Source organism: Canis aureus, chromosome 15 (assembly GCF_053574225.1).
Source record: "Canis aureus isolate CA01 chromosome 15, VMU_Caureus_v.1.0, whole genome shotgun sequence".
NCBI classification, from domain to species: Eukaryota; Metazoa; Chordata; class Mammalia; order Carnivora; family Canidae; genus Canis; species Canis aureus.
In genome coordinates this window covers 18,632,227-18,649,468 of record NC_135625.1, presented here as the reverse complement: position 1 = coordinate 18,649,468, position 17,242 = coordinate 18,632,227, and the positions used below count along the sequence as shown (strand labels likewise).

The 17,242-nt window shown below is 38.7% G+C and overlaps 1 protein-coding gene across 7 annotated transcripts in view; it reads right to left on the bottom strand.

The window, feature by feature from the left end:
* Positions 1–17,242, bottom strand: part of TENM3 (teneurin transmembrane protein 3) — a 603,842-nt gene that overhangs the window by 440,247 nt on the left and 146,353 nt on the right. For all 7 annotated transcript variants that reach the window (XM_077848637.1, XM_077848636.1, XM_077848639.1 and 4 more), the window contains exon 2: positions 4,073–4,380. In XM_077848637.1, the coding sequence (XP_077704763.1) occupies positions 4,073–4,304 (232 nt within the window). In that variant the 5' untranslated portion in view covers positions 4,305–4,380. The remainder of the gene's footprint in view (positions 1–4,072; positions 4,381–17,242) is intronic.

Genomic DNA, 17,242 nt, shown 5'->3' with positions numbered 1-17,242 from the left:
TCACAAAAGAGGGTTATCCTTGGTAAGAGAGAATATTTGTATAAAAGATGGAAGCAGGATGCAGCCCACTAAGGAGGGACAGCAGTGAAAAATCAGGGCCTGTGGGATCTACTACTACACTTGAACCGGTCTTAGACCAGCAATGGTATGAGGGGAGAAGCAGAAGCCAAGTCTGTGAGAGCCGGGATGTTGGGGCGCTACTGACAATGACAAGCAGGAAGAGAAGGCAAATCCCAGAGCAGCAGTAAGGAAAGAAGAGAGTTTCTGGGACCAGAAGCAAGCTGTCAGGAAGACCAGCGGTGAGCCACACTTAGAAATCAACGAGGACCTATCTTTGTCAACCTGCCTTCCTTCTTCCCTTTACTACTCTGCAAATTTATATTCTATTTTGATTTTAGGGATGTAAAAACAGAGACATAATGCTACCTGTTGTTCACATTTAAAAACAGATAACCTTCCTCCCCATTGCCATTCTAGAAATGAAGAGTGGGTAGTGGCCTTTCCATTTAAAAATTCTGCAATTCATGACCCAACACCAATTACTGAATGACTGGTAAACATTTGGGTTAACACTCTCTCAGGGGTGTTCTTTTCAGGCTCAGGGTTCTGTGGAACAAAGCGCGCTTATTTCCAGACATCACCTTGTTTCAAAAATCACCCTCATGGCCAACATTCCTTGTTGGAGTTGATAAGCATTTTCGTTTGGTTAAGGACACTACAAGTAGTGTGCATAGTGCAGAGGAAAAAAGATCTCTTATTTTATCACTTCTCTAAAACCGTGGGATGATCTTCTGCAGCTGTTTCATGAGAAATGTGTCTCAGACCTGACAGGATAAATTCTCTTCAAAGATGAATCAAAGAAAATAGTATCCAAGAATGCAAAACAAGCCATTGTTACCCTAACCCCATCACACCTACGGAGAACTCCACAGCTGCTAAAAGAACTATTTCCATCACCTAATAAACCACATGGAGAGACTTAAAAAGAGACAGAGAGAGAGACCTTTGTGAGATCCAGTCAAGTTACACATTATTGTGAATACAAAATCATCTCCAGCTTTACAGTCCCTAAATATAACATGTAATTAACCAGAGTCACCTGCCAGTTGGTAAAGTCACAAAAAACGATTAAAATTAATTTTGATAACAGGCCACAAAATTGGTCAAGAAACATAAAAACATCATATTTCTAGATTTGAATTCTCCATGTAATTGCATTAAGAGGGGTCTCCACTTATGCCTTTCTCTGGCTGAAGTGGCTTTTCCTGTGTCATTCTAAGAATAAGTGGCTGGAGGATTGACAAGTTGTTTTAAAACTCCACGGACAAGCTAAATTAGCATGATTCTTTGGAATTGTTTCAAAGATCTTTGGCTACTAGTAATATTTTTCATTTTTCATTTTTATTATGTGTATGATGTCAGGAGCTGTGGCAGGAAGCACATTTTGTCAATTAAATAATTAATCCCACAGCCTAATAGTCAGTGAGGAAAAATTGACATTTGTCAGGTTCAAAGAAAATGAAAGCCTGGGAGGATTTTTCATTATGCTTGCCTGAGAAAAACATAATCCGATAGCAGACTTTCCTTAGTCATTTCTCTACTACATTTACTGCTCCTGCTACACACATGCCCTGTATCAAACCACAGGAGAGACAAGGTATCTGCAACACCTCCCTCTCGCTCATCCTCTTCCCACCTGTATATCAAATAATCATATCAGTTTTATTTCCTGAAGAGGTCTCCCCATGTCCCTCTATCCCCCAAAATGGCCAAAACTGACACCCATAAAACAAGGGGCAAGGCTTACACAGAATTGCCTGTGCTCCGCTGTGGCCACTGCACAGAGGCTGGAAGCTGGGCACTCGGGGTGGGACCGGCCCCGGGTTCAAGTCCCAGCTCAGCTGTCACCGGGTGTGGGGTGCGAGGCCTCTCCAGCTGGAGGGGGGGTGCTCCTGGGCCCCATGTCACACCGTGACCGGGAGGGTTAGCTGATCGTGCCCACACCGCCTGGGGCCCACTGAGGAGTGGTGCACATTGGCTATAAAGAGCAGTGCATTCCAGTTATGTTTCTAATATGGCCTGATTTATGAACGTGTCAGGTGAGCTGCAGCCCCGGCCCACACTGCATTCCTGCTCTTCCTCCCTCTCCTGCCCTCGAACCTCCTCTCCCTGTTCCATTCAGCTGCTCCTGACAAGGGGCCTCCATCTGCTGCCTCGCTCACTCTCTTTCCTCCGCTCCCTTTCCTTCTCCCCTCCTTGGCTGGCAAGAAGCTGAGTAATAGGGCTGTTTGGTCCCCTAAGAACTTCGGTTCCAGGGTTTCCACAGATGGTACCACCATGTCATCAGCAACAGCCTGCGCTGGATTAGCGCTGCCTAGGAGGTGAAAACTTCAGCTCGCTATTTTTAACCTGTTTAAGCATCCTTTGTGCTGCCAAAACCAAATGCTTGCTTGGGGTGGAGAGGAGCCTCCTCCACGCATCGCGCCACATGTGCGAATTTTTTTCTTTTAATGGTATTCCACAATGTTTTTTTTTTTTTTCCCCCAATAAGGCACTAAACAGTTGTTTTTGTTACAAAAAGCAAGACTTCACACTGGGCTCAGATTGCATGCATTTCACAGTACCTACGATTTTCTTAAACTGGTGAAAAATGTACCCTGATAATCTAAGTCAGCTGTGTAGACAATATGAAACTAAAAAAAAAAAAAAATCCCTCAGGTTTGGAATTATAAGACATTGTACAAGGACTTCCAGTCCCTTGACTTACCCAGAGAATGATCTCAAAGATATGTTTTATATCTTTCCTTAAAAACTGGATTAAAAGTGTTAAGCTACTTTGCTCCCTTTCAGAAACTACGATACCTGTAATATTAGCAAGACATGCTTTAGGGTGAAAAAAAAAATCTCTCCTTAGCCAATCAAATGAGTCTTCTTTGAGGGAAACGGGTTTGGGTGAGTGAAGGCTATTTCATCTAGTTAGGATGGCTCTTTTCACAATGCAGAGAAGAAAAGAACCACGGAAAATTTCCAAACTTTTGATTTATTGCATTATTACTTTTTCTTAAATTTGTTTCTGTGCAATACCAAACTGATAGCCATACTGTTTGCAAGGTGATTGGAAAAGAATGAATATATTCTTTACATTTGAAGTTTAATTGATTTTTTCCCCTCATTTCCTGATTAAATTCGCTAAGGGATGCTAAGTTCTATGTAAATTGACAGAGCAATACAAATGTAAGAGGATTTTATTTTTATTAGGAGCGATCTTGCCCACATCTCGGAAATGTCTTAGAAGAAAAAAATATAACTGTGGATGCCAGATTTAAAATAAATGCCACGTTGTCTGAAAGCGTGGAAATTGGTAGGTTTAAGACTTGTGAAGTAGAGTTCGAGAAGTCGTTATTCCATGGGTAGGATATGCAGGCAGCAAACAGAGCATAAAAATGTCCAACAAATATATGCGAATGACCAAACCGTAATGGATTATATTATGAGAAGCTAGGATGTTTTAAGGTACAACCTTAATGTTCTAAATTGCCTGCCAGAGAGAAGATTGAACCTTCCCCTAGTAGACTCTTCTACGCACAGACACGCCCGCTGATGGGGTGCATTGGCCATGAGATAATTCAGAATAAGGATTCTTACTTTCTAATGGGGGTAACAGGGCTTTTCTCACCACTGTTTCTTTCCCCCAGCATCAGTTCTAACTGTAGAAACAGTGTCTGTGATCACCTTCATGAGAGGGTGAGGGAGCCCAAGAGATCTGGGTTTCAAGCAATCCACAGTGGCCACGTGCAGATGCACAAACCTCACGTATAAAATGTGCACAGTGATTCTCTACATGTGTCGGTACCCCTAGGTGGGCTCAGGGTGCCTGCAGGTGGTTTTCTACCTTTCATCTGGAATATTCCGTGGCCATCTCATACCTCCCCAGTCTGAATCAGAGGACAGGCATCAAACTTGGAAAATAGTACAAATAATACCTTGACGGTGGCGGGGGGGGGGCAAAAAAGCGACACGTACAAGTTGGCACCATCTGAGTGTGCCTTGCTTTATGAGGACGTTGACCTACCTTGTCTGGTGTATTCGTCTGTTTCTCTATGAACCAAATCCTTTACTCTGTTTCCGTAAAGCAGCCGCGAGGAATCATGATCAAAAGCTTTCAAGGTTTCACTGGAACTGTAGGACTTCTGTGTAGGTACCCTACACTCCTCATTGTCTGCTGAGGAATTGGTGTACCGCCGCTCTTTCTCTCGTCTGCTCTTGGTCAGCGAGCAGTAGGGCCGACGCTCTTTCACATCCATTCTTCATTCCTTCTGGGTGCACATCAGTCCTTGCTCGGCCCAAATGACACTCAGGGTTCCACACTCATTGGCCTCTCTGCAAAGATAAAAGGTTTGCCCCAGGTCAGCATAACACTCACCTAGAAACCAACACCCTTAGGTCCTTCTCAATCTGGAAGACGGTGGAAAGTAACACTGTCACCCACTCAGAAAACTTGCTTCCAACAACAACAAAAAAGAAAAATTGTGAAATTGCTGTAAAATACCCTGTAATACCAGCAAGTGAGGCATACCTTCTGTTACTGAGAGTTAGGGACGCTTGTTTCAGCTACTGTAACTGATTTTTCACATTAAAAAAAAAAATTAAGCCCAAGATCAAATTTCACTATGGAAGCCAGCGAAAAGTTGGCCTCAATATGTTTGTTAAATTTCCCACAATGGGACAATTTTTCCCTCACAGCATTTTCTCCATTCACAAATAAATTCCCTCTCTTTTTCTTACAAAGATGTATGCTATTTTATTTCTTTTGATTTTTCTTTAGGAGCAGGAGCAAATTGGGAACTTCTTGGAAGTGAAACTTTGTCAAATACATTGGACATTTTATTAATTTTTGCAAACACTTTTTCTTCGGCAGGTATAATTTTCATGTTTCTAGGATCTAAACATCTTCAACTATGGAAGAAGCTGATATTTCTCTTCTAGTCCTCTCCTAAGAATGCATTTTCCTCTTTAGAAAATGAATTTAATCTGTGCAATCCCGGGGTACCTGAGTGGCTCCGTTGGTTGAGCACCTGCCTTTGGCTCAGATCATGATCCCAAGGTCCTGGGATAGGGCTCCCTGCTCAGTGGGGAATCTGTTTCTCCCTCTCCCTCTGCCCCTCCCCCCACTTGTGCATACACATTCTCTCTCAAATAACTAAATTTTAAAAAAAAAATCTTCACTATCTGATTTTAAGGCAATTTAAGTGGCTAATTTGATGGGGTAGTTTTTTCCAACTGCCAGTAGCAAAACTAAGTTAGGAGGAGCAAGGCAAATTATGTTTTTTTTTTGCTTAGCAACTGTCTTTTTCCTGATTTTGCTGAACAGACAGGGGTAAGAGTGACTGAGCCTAAGGAGGGATGGCTGTCCAGGGCTAATCAGCATTTTATCTTTTAATTTTTTTAAAAGTTAACTTATTTAAGTAATCTCTGCACCCAATGTGGAGCTTGAACTCAGGACCCCAAGATCAAGAGTCGCTTGCTCCTCTGACTGAGCCAGCCTGGTGCCCCTGAAGTGCATTTTTAATAATCCTCCTTTTCTTTATTCTTTCTCATTTGATCTTTTCTCTTAACTCTGAAGATCCCCAAAGGCCTCCAGTGTTTGCTCTCACTCCACTCCTTCTCCCCTAAATTCACTTTTTACTGGAGTGATTCCATAATCAACTTGAAACTAATGATTTCTGGTGGTCCCAGGTCTTCTCTTTGGTTCCACATCCTTAGGGCTGCGATTTCTCTTTAGATATTTTCTCCCATGGAGAATCCCTCTCCCAAGGACTCTCTCCCTCTCTCTCGATCCTTGCCTATACACATCACACTTCTCTTTAACATACTTTCAACATGGTGTCATCGTGTTGATTCTGACTCTCCCACGTCGGCTCAGTTTACATCTACGAAGTCAACAAGTCTGTAGTCTGTCTGAGCAACATTACAACTTCTCTACCTTTCACTTTCTGCTAATTGTCTTCTATCCCACTATCAGGAGAGTGGTGAAATTCTGCCCTGGAATGATCACAGAGTTCCAGAGCCTGCGCTTGGAAAACTTGGACCGTTCATCTTGCTACCTCTTTATCCAAACTGTATCTTCTCCTACTATCCCTACTGGCTGTGAAGGGTTACCTCACACGGGCTTCCACACTTCTGTGCTATTGTCCTGAGCTGAGCTGTTACAAGTAGTTGCTAATATTGCCTTGGCTGCTGAAACATATCTTGACTTCCCTACCTTTTTGTATTTTTTCATGAATCTGATTAAATTAAAAAACAATAGTTTTCACTGACCCCTTCTGATTCATTGCTCTATTGCTCTCTTTACGAGTTCTTCCAAAAGCTCCTAATAGAAATTGGATTTCTCTTATTGTAGCTTTCCTTTAAGACAATAAATAATTTTAAGATACCATAACAGGGAATATTTTTATACAACATGGTTAAAACAACACATCAATTCACTCTTTTTATTTCAGGGAAAAAAAACAAAAGCTACTTTAGGTCAATAATTATTGAATGACTATCAAGTATTAAGCTCTCTTTCATGTGCTGAGGACATCCCATGAAATAAAACGATGTCCCTGCCCTCATAGAGCATACCTTTAGTGAGGGGGAATCAGGTACATTTTTTCTAATGAATACATTTGTGAATACATATGTGAATACATATGTCAGAGTTCAAGAAAAATCTTGTTTCCAAAGTGATGATGATCTCGATCTCTTTGGAGGAAATGCCATATCAACTCTGATAACTAAATGATCATCAAAAAGCTTTGAATTCAATGGATAAATATCATAATTCAAGTATTTTTAGTAATAGAACTTTGGGATTTGAAATTATTATTCAGTTTTAAAGTTCCAGTTTTTGCCTTGAGTTGACAACCATTTTAAAATAAGTGCTGCTATATATACACATTTGTATGCATTTTTATACTTTAAAAATGGACTGATTGAAATAAGAGGAAATTGGTTTTTTTCCTCCACTACATTTTTGCTTCAGTTAGTTAGACCAGGCACTGGTAAACTCTAGTACACCAGCCAAATGTGACCCATCACCTATTTTGGTAAATAAAGTTTTATTGGAACACAGCACATGCATGTATTTATGTACCGTCTTTGTCTGTGTTCATGCTACAAAGACAGCTGAATGGTTGCAACAGAGACTGTAGTGAACTGAATTGTGTCTCCCAAAAAGATATACTGAAGGCTTCATCCCTAGTATCTGTGAATGTGACCTTATCTAGAAATATGGTCTTTGTAGTTGGCAATAAAGTTAAGATGAGGTTATACTGGATTCCAGTGGGTCCTAAATCTAGTGACTGGTGTCTCTGTAAGAGACAAGACAAGGAGATTTGGATACAGAGATATATAAACACATAGGAGAGTAGACCACATGAGGACAGAGGCAGGGGTTGAGTTATGTAGCTCTAAGTGAAGGAACACCAAGTGCCGTAAGCAAATGGCAGAAGCTAGGAGAGAGGTATGGAGCAGATTCTGCCCAAGAACATCAGCGAAAGTATGGTACTGCCAATACCTTAATTTCATACTTTTTGCCTCTAGAACTGAAAATATAAAATTCCATTGTTTTAAGCCACCAAGTTCGTGGTAGTTTGTTACTGCAGCCCTAGGAAACCAATGCAGAGATCTGATGGCCTGCAAAGTATAAACCATTTACTCTCTGGTCCCTTACAGAAAAAAAATTACCAATGTCGAGTTAGACTATTCATATGTCTATTCTGCCTTTAATTGTCCCTTTGAATCTTACAATGCAAAATGTATTCTCTATTATATAGCCCGTATGATACAATTTCATGATCTTACAAGTTAGATAATCAATAAGTTCTTTAACGTGGTAACACAACTAAGGATCATCAATAGTAAAGATGCATCCTTATGGTGATGTTATCAATGTTTATAAATCAATATTAATTAAATGTTGATAAATGAGTAATAAAAAGATAATTGTAGGTATTCTTGAGCTTTAGAACATCTCTAGCACCAAATACATGACTTTTCTTTATTTTTGAAACAATTCTGAAGTGCCATGAATGATAAATCAAGAAATAGTATTCATATATACCATCAAAGACAAAAGAATTTTGATCTTAGAGATTCCAAATATAAAAAGTCTTTTGCATCTGTCTCTCCATTTTTGTACATAGTTCAAACTCTTCAAGGAGTTAATCTACACTATAATGTTTGCAACCACTGATATGCTTCTGATGGAAGTCAATGAGTTCAATATGACTTCAAAAGGCAGTTTTCTGCATTATCTTCTGCACTTATAGCTAAAGATTTGAAGGTTAAAAAATGCAGTTGCTTAAGTAGTGCTAAATTGTTGAAGCACTTTGATGGTGATTGCACAGTCCTACACAGGAAAGGGGTCCCTATGCACATATTCAGCATAAAGCATTTAATGAATAAGATCTTAGCTGCAACAGTGGGCAAGGCCTTTGAAAAAATAAGGAAAAAATATTAGAAATAAAGCTGATCAAAAAGTTCTGATTCAATTTGCTACAGCATGTATATAATAATATCAAACTGATTCGGTTAATTTTCATTAGCTCCTTGAAAAACAACTCAGTTACTAACCATAGCACGCCTCTGGAAAACACAGCTGGTCTATAAGGCAAATTCTATTATTTGGTTATTGATTTTTTTCTCAATTAATTTTTCTGCAAAATATTTGATTGACTATAAATGAATGGGCAGGCCACCAGATTTAGGGTAATCATATCCTCTATTTCAGATATTTTAGTTCAACCTGCTTTGAAACTTGGTCAGAGAACTTAACAGTCTTACAGTGCTTCATAACATGTTCCCTAATTCCAAAGAAACATTCTTTAATTGTACTTTTAGGAAGTAATCTGATTTTAATCGGACTTAATATGATTATAATTTATCAGGCTTATAACAAACATCCCTAGAATCATCTGTACTTCCAAAATTCCATGAGCTTAGGTGTCTAACTAGCAACTGAAATAAAAACAAATATTCAAACCCAAAGGATTAAGTAACCTATTGGTCAAATTCACTCATGCTCCCACTTTTATTTCTTTTCTGTAAGAATTACAAATTCCTGAATGTCACTTTGAATATTTTCTGCACAGACTGTCCTCTTTATAATAGTTTGAAAAAGCTCACCCAAAAGAATAAGCAGATTTAAGGAAAACATTAATTTACTCAAACACATTTTATTTTATTTTTTTTCAAACACATTTTAGATTAAAGATCTAAATTAAGCTAGTTGTACACAATACCAAGAAAATTTACCTTTTGTTACTCACAATTCATATTTTCCCTAATAAGTTAGCATTTATGATTTATTACCAATTATGTTAATCAAACAGTAAATACAACTTTGAACACCATAAGAATTTCTAAGTGTTTCATTTATTGAATGCTAGACTAATGTCAATTGAGCACAAGAGGAAATCAATCACTATTGTTCATTTTAGAGGAAATCTCATTTCCTAAGGCAAATTTACAAATCAGGGAATTAAAACAAGTACAAAAATAAAATCATATTTTGATGATTTTTTGTAATGCTAAATGCAAGTACAACTAAAATTTGAGCTTACAGTTGTAAATAGAAGAATGTAAGTGAATTGCAATATCCTGTTTGAAGCACAAAGTTAAAACACAAGCAAAACTGTGAGAAGAAATATGGGGAAGAGAAGTCTACTAGGAGTAACAAAAGTGATGCTTGTTGAGAAGATACAGGTACAGAAAAAAATAAATATAGTGAAAAATTAGTGGTTGAGTAGGTTAAACCAAGGCAAGTTTCTTTCTTTCTTTTTTATAATTTATGTATTTATTTATTAGAGAGAGTAAGTCGGGGGAGGGGCAGAGAGAGACTCTTCAAGCAGACTCACCACTGAGTATGGAGCCCGAACTCAGAGCTCAATCTCTCAACCCTGAGATCATGATCTGTGCTGAAATCAAGAGTCAGACGCTTAATCAACTGAGCCACCCAGGCACCTCAAGTCAAGTTTCTTTCTTTAAACATGACATTTGAAAACAATAAGTAAGGGCAGCCCTGGTGGCTCAGCAGTTTAGCGCTGCCTTCAGTCCAGGGTGTGATCCTGGAGACCCAGGATCGAGTCCCACATCTGGCTCCCTGCATGGAGCTTGCTTCTCCCTCTGCCTGTCTCTGCCTCTATCTCTCTCTGTGTGTCTCGTGAATGAATAAATAGAATCTTTAAAAAAAAAAAAAGATAGAAAACAATAAGTAAGAAAACTGCATGGGGAATGAACTCTAGAGGATTGCAGAGGATACTTCTTGAGAATTCAGTAGAGTACCGATCAGCAGATGTGTATAAAACTACAGCAGGTCAGAGAATGAGCAATTTGGAAGATTATAACAGAGTTTCTCAACTTCAACATTAACATTTTATATAGGAAAATTCCCTTTTGTTGAGGGCTATCCTATAGTAGGATGTTTATTAGCAGCACTCCTAGCCTCTAACCACAAGGTACCAGTAGCACTCCCAGTCATCACAATAACAAATATCTTAAGACATTACCAAATGTCCCATGGAGGCAAAACTGCCCTTCCAAAGGACCACTGAATGATAGGAACCAGTATCCAGAGCTCATACAAGAATAAGAGTAGTATATATTTCCAGCAGCCAGATTGGAAAAACCTCATAACTTATTAGGTAATGTACTCAGAAAGATCTTGCTTCAGTTGTGGGGAATAACTTAGCATTAAACTAAGCATGATTTTGGTCTCATTTGAAGTATTAAAAGCAAGACCAGAAAAGGATCAAACCGTTTTCAAGTAGATTAACTATTCCACAACAAAGCTGATAAATATTATAGAAATACAAAAATAACCAGCACTCAGCAAGGTAAACTCAGAATCTATCATACAATCAAAGATTTCTAGCATGCCAGGAAAATAATGAGGGGGGAAAAATCAACAATCAATTGAAATTGACTCAGAACTGACACAGGTATTATAACTAATAGACAAGGACATGAAATCAGCTATTATAATGGAATTGCATACATCCAAAAAACTAAATGGAGACAGGAAACATATAAAAAGGAGACCCAAGTCAAAATTCTAGAGCTGAAAAAACCATGTCTGAGATGGAAAATACACTGGATGCGATGAATGGCAATTTCACCGCCAAGGAGAAGATAAATGGACTTAAAGATATACTAATAAAAACTGTACAAAATGAAGTACAGAGAAAGAAAATAAATATATAAATACATCATCAGTGAGATTTGGGATTACTTTCAGTGGCCAATATCGATTGCATTTGGAGTCCCTCAAGGAGAACACAGGAAGTGAATAGAAAAAACTTTAAGAAATCATAACTGAAAAATTCTCAAATTTGATAAACACAATAAACCTACAGACTCCTAGAAGCTCAGAAAAATCCAAGCCCAAGAACTATAAAGAAAATTATGCTAAGGCATTTGGTTGTTGTTAAAATTATATATAGTAAAAAAAGAAAGTGATAAAGAGAAAGTCTTAGAAGCAGACCCAGGAGAAAGGCACATTACACACAGAGTTCCCTGTTGGAAGTAATGTGAGCAAGAAGACAGTAGAGTAACATCTTTAAAGATGCTGAAAGCAAAAACAAAACAAAACAAAACCCTGTCATTTTAGAATTCTATACCCAATGAAAATATCTTTTAAATATAAGTACAAAAAACCTACCTTTTCTAACATATAAAAGTTGACCACCAGTAGACTCTCATTACAAGAAATGTAAAGGAAGCTATTCAGGTGGAAGGAAAAGAACATTAGAAATAGGGACAAACAGCACTTGGAAGTGACAGCTATGTGGTTAAACATATGTTTTTTTTTTTTTTTTAAAAAGATTTTTATTTATTCATGAGAGACATAGAGGGAGAGAAGCAGAGACACCGGTGGAGGGAGAAGCAGGCTCCATGCAAGGAGTCTGATATGGGATTCGATCCTGGGACTCTAGGATCACGTCCCGGGCTGAAGGCAGGCGCTAAACTGCTGAGCCACCCAGGGATCCCAATATTTTTCTTATTATTTAAATATCATTAAAAGATAGATGACTGGTTGCATAAAAATCCTAACAGTGTATTGTAAATTTTATAACATAGGTGCAAGTAAAGTATATTGCGACAGCAGCATAAAGGAGGGGAGGAGAGAAATAATACACTATGGCATGGTGTTTATACTATATGTCAAGCAGCATAATATCACCTCGAGAGATACTGTGTTATATCAAAGATGTATACTTTAAACCCTAAGGCAACCCATAAAATAGCAACACTGAGAGTTGTAGCTAATAAGCCAACAAAAGAATTAATGGAATCATAAAAACTGGAAGCTTAAAAAAATATTCAACTAATCCAAAGAAGGTAGGAGAAGAACAAAAAAGAATATATGGGTCAAAATGAATACAAACAGCAATTTGAGAGACTGAAATCTAACTAGGCCAATAATCACATTAACCATAAATGGTCTAAACACCCCACACAATGCAAAAATTTTCAGATTGGCTGAAAAAAAAAACACCATATGCTGCTTTTAAGTAACATTCTTAAACATAAAGACACAAACAGGCTAAAAGAAAATGGATGGAAAAAAGAGAAAAACCTAAGCATACCAACAATCATATTAACTATAAAAATAAATAATCTACATACACCAGTTAAAAGGCAGGGATTGTCAGACTGGATGAAAAAGCAAGACAAGACCAGCTGGAGGAACACGTGGCATCAATTTGAAAGAGTGGGGTGGATCTACTACATGCATTAGCATAAAATTGTGTGCAACGAATAGTGTTTCTTAATTTTTTTACTGCCTCATCATACATGTCAGACGTGGTGAGAGGTACTGAAAATGCAGAGACGAATGAGACATAATCTCTAGCCTCTTTCAATGTGAATGGGGAGAGAGGGGTTAAATAATCACACAAATAAATATACAATTAAAAGTGTAACAAAAACTGCAAAAAATTGCAAGTTGTAAAGAGAGAGAACAAGGCAGGCCCGGTGGAGCAGTGGTTTAGCGCCGCCTTTAGCCCAGGGCATGATCCTGGAGACCTGGGATTGAGTCCCACGTCGGGCTCCCTCCATGGAGCCTGCTTCTCCCTCTGCCTGTGTCTCTGCCTCTCTCTCTCTCTCTCTCTCTCATGAATAAATAAATAAAATATTTAAAAAATAAATAAAGAGAGAGAACATAAAGTGTAGTCTAATTGAGATGGAGCTAAAAGAAGACTTATCTCTCTTTTTTGTTTTAAAGATCTTATTTATTTATCTGAGAGAGAGAGAGAGAGAGAGCGCACGAGCACAAGCAGGGGGAGGGGCAGGGAAAGAGGGAGAAGCAGACTCTCCAATGAGCAGGGAGTCCCTTGCAGGGCTTGATCCCAGGACCCTGAAATCATGACCTGAGCTAAAGGCAGACAGTTAACCAACTGTGCCACCCAGGCGCCCCAGAAGACTTGTCTTAAAGGACTTTTAGGTTGAGACCCATAGGATAAATAAGATTTAGCTTGGTCACAAGCATGTGTGTCACAGGAAAGGGGTTGGCAGCGTAACAAGCCAGGTTGACAAAATAACCCACTCAAACAAATACCTGAGGGCAGAGAAGAGCTTGATGGACAAATGCCAACAGGGCTGGGGCACAGTGAGTGAGGAGACATGAGTCCAAAGGAAACCTGCTGGCCAGGCCTAAGCTGTCTCATTCATAGCGCATCAAAAATGGTGACCATTGGAGAGCGTGAAACAGGACACTGCCACGATCAATCAGATTTACAGTCTGATGAGATCCCTCTGGCTCAAGTGTGGAGAACACGGGAGAGGTACATGTGGAACAGAAGTGGGGAAGCGTGTTGGCAGATTTTTGTGTGACTCCAGGTGAGAGAATGCTAGCTCAGACTAGGGACAGTGAAGATCTGGAGAGGCGGGCCGAGATGAGAGACAGACATGGCATCAGCAAGACTTGGGATGGACTGAATCAAGAGTGAGGAACAGGGAGGAGCTGAGAAGGACCGGCAGGTTGCTGGCTTGAGCGTTTGGTGGAGAGGGATAGCTCTGAGATGCACAGAGAAGGCTATTCCTAAACATCACTCAATGCACACTCTCAATTCATGCTTTTCTTCCATTTAAAACACAGTATTATTAAGCAGTAATATGTGTTCTTTGTGGAAACCAGAAAAATACATATAAGTGCCTCCCCTTCAAAAACAAAATAAAACAAAACAAACAACCACACATTAAAATTACTACTCTCTTAACATTTTTGGACTTTTTCTATATGTGCATGTACATGTGTTTGTATGAAGATATGTGTGTGCCATATATATATATAACATAGATGATCTTATAACTCAGTTCTACTTAACATTGTGAACATGTTCATGTGAGTAAAGATATACTTATGTCTTATCTTAAAAATAATAAATTGGAAGGCTGCTATTTTAACACTCAAAATTATTCTCCATGCATTATCATAGATAGCAAATATGCAAACTTAGATAATGAAGCAAATAGGAATAATATACTAAAATAGCTACTGAATAAGTGTGAATACTGGGAAATTTCTAATTGGAAAATATATAGAACAGTGCCTTAGGCTATAAGAAAAGTGGCTTAAACCTCATCAAATCATTAAAAATTCTTTTAAAATTATTTATATAGAGAAGGAAACAGAACTGGAAATGATCAAAAAAGAAAAAATAAATGGATAATGAGACTAATTCACTCACTAATGTAAAGTAAGAATATTATTCTATGATTTAAAAACAAATAACACAATTCACTTGTATAGTTTGAAATTAAAAGTCATTCTATTTTTCTTGATAACAATTATGGATAATAGTAATATAATAGTAAAATATTTTAATACAGTTATGTAGCTTATGGTCACAACTGCCACAGTAATGGGAGGGAAAGACCCATAATCTCCATACTTCGAACAGATGGAAAAAGGCACGAGGATCCAAAACGGCTGAGCTAAATCCAGCTTTCCTACCTTGCAGACCTTTAGGGTAAGGTGTAAATAATATCTCTCAATTTGTCTGTCCGCCTGGATATCTGTCATTTCTATTTAACTATTTTTATGATGTTTTAAGCCAGAGCACTGAATATAGTGGCCACCACTTTATTCATCTATGTTTTGGCATGAGCCAGGCCTTTGAAAATTTTGCTAGCAATCCTATCTGGTTCAGAGGAAAAATCAAGGAAACAGTGTCATGCTGATATTACTGTGTTATTCAAATGGCCTCCAGTATACACTAGGTTAAAAACAACAACAACGACATAGAAAACTTTGTTATTGTTTTGTGTATTGTTCTTATTGAACCGGGTCACAGACTATCTTTCCATTTTCAGATGAACGCACTCACCTCAATGGATACGCCAGCCACCGTCAAATATGCAATAAAACCAATACCCGCCATTTACTGAACGCTTTTTTATGCTAGGTATTTTACACACTGGTACTTCTACTTTTAACAACAGCTCATCAAGTTTGTGTGATTTATCAGTTTTATTGATGGGAAAATATGGGAAATTAATAAAAAATTACAAGTCTGATAACCAGTGACTGGTGAGGCTGGCACTCGTAGTCTCATGCCCTGCTCTTCCATTTACTTCTCTGAAAGGTTGCCAGATGGTAAGACCTGTGTAGCATCAGCTCCAAATCCAAACCTTTAGTCATAATGAGAAAAGAATAATCAAGACTTCTAGATGGCTTAGCAACAACTACAGCTCGTTATGTCAGAAAAGCGACTCAAAAATGGGTATTCCTGACCTGGTGACAGTTGGGAATGCCATGTAAAACTGGGTGGGCTTCTTGAGTGAAGAGCTAATATTATTTCCCCAAGTGCTGAGCATATTCCTCTCTTGAAGAGTAGACATAAAAGCTCCTTGATGAATTATTAATTTCAATCTTGATTATTTATTGAGTGTTTATGATATGCCAGGCGCTTTACATATATGACCTCACTTACTCCTCACAGCAAGCTTGCTAGGTATTTTCACATGAGAGAACTAAGGTCCTGAGCAATTAATTGACTCATCCAAGGTCACAGAGTCTGGAAGTAGCCAAGTGGAATTTGAACCTATTTCAAAGTAATCCCTAACAAATAGGGGCTTTAAGCAATCACAAAAACAAATTTTTACAAAGGTAAAGAAACAGACAAAAAACACAGAGGGAGAGAGAGAAAAGGAGAGAGAGACGACAGCAGGGTTTGACAACCTGTGTCAGGACGTCAACAGGTCCAGGATTAAGAAAGTCAGTGAAGGCTGCCATGTTGGCAAGACCACGATAATTAAATTTGCAGAGATCACGGTACTAGGGTAGCAGAAGTTAAAGCCAAGTGAAATTCACTGGCAGAGTAAGAAAGATGGAAAAATTCAAGACCAACTGAAAAAGATAAAATACACTGGAAACATTTTTAAGCTTGTCTTCAAGGAAGGACAGTTAAGGAAGAAATCAGTGATACCTTACTGTGATTGTGCTTCATAGGACAGTCACCATTCCCTTGACTTGTCTCCCAGCTCACGTGGTTCAGCTACCAGAGGAGAAGGCTCACCTACATCCCAGTCAACGCAGTCATACAAATTTTTTGTATGCCTTGCATTTCTCTGCATAAATGCTTGTCTTGGGGATTAGCTTCTAGAGGTTCAGTTGGAGTAGAACTCCATCCTGGGGCCTGGGACCTGCCTGCCAGGGACCTCAGGGATGGGTTCAGGAATATATGTGACCTGACTCAGGCCAGTAAGGTTAGCTCAAGGACATGCACTAAAACTCTCTGGGCGCACCTACTCAAAACCAGCGAGTGTGCAGTTGCTCTTGTGGGAAGATGTAAACGTGAGTTTTGTATACATTTTTGTCACCATGGGAGAAAGCCTGCCTGCCACTGAAGTCTGCATAGAAGAAAACAGACCTCAGAGAGAGAGAGAGAGAGAGAGAGAGAAATACAATTTTGAACCAAGTTCTTACATTGGGTGTTCCAACTAAAACGATCTATATTACCACAACTGGGAGGACAAGTGTTTGATCAGACGTATCTGTGTTAAAGTCTAGCTCCACGATTTACTACACATGTGTCTTAGGGCCTTACGCAGGTTACTTAAACTCTCTGAGATCTGGTTTCCTGTATTTCATTCTCTAAAATGCATATGACAGTATCTTTCTTACGGAAGTATTATGAAGATGAAATGAGATAAAGTTTTCAAAGCATTTCGTGCTGTGATTGGCATATAATATAAT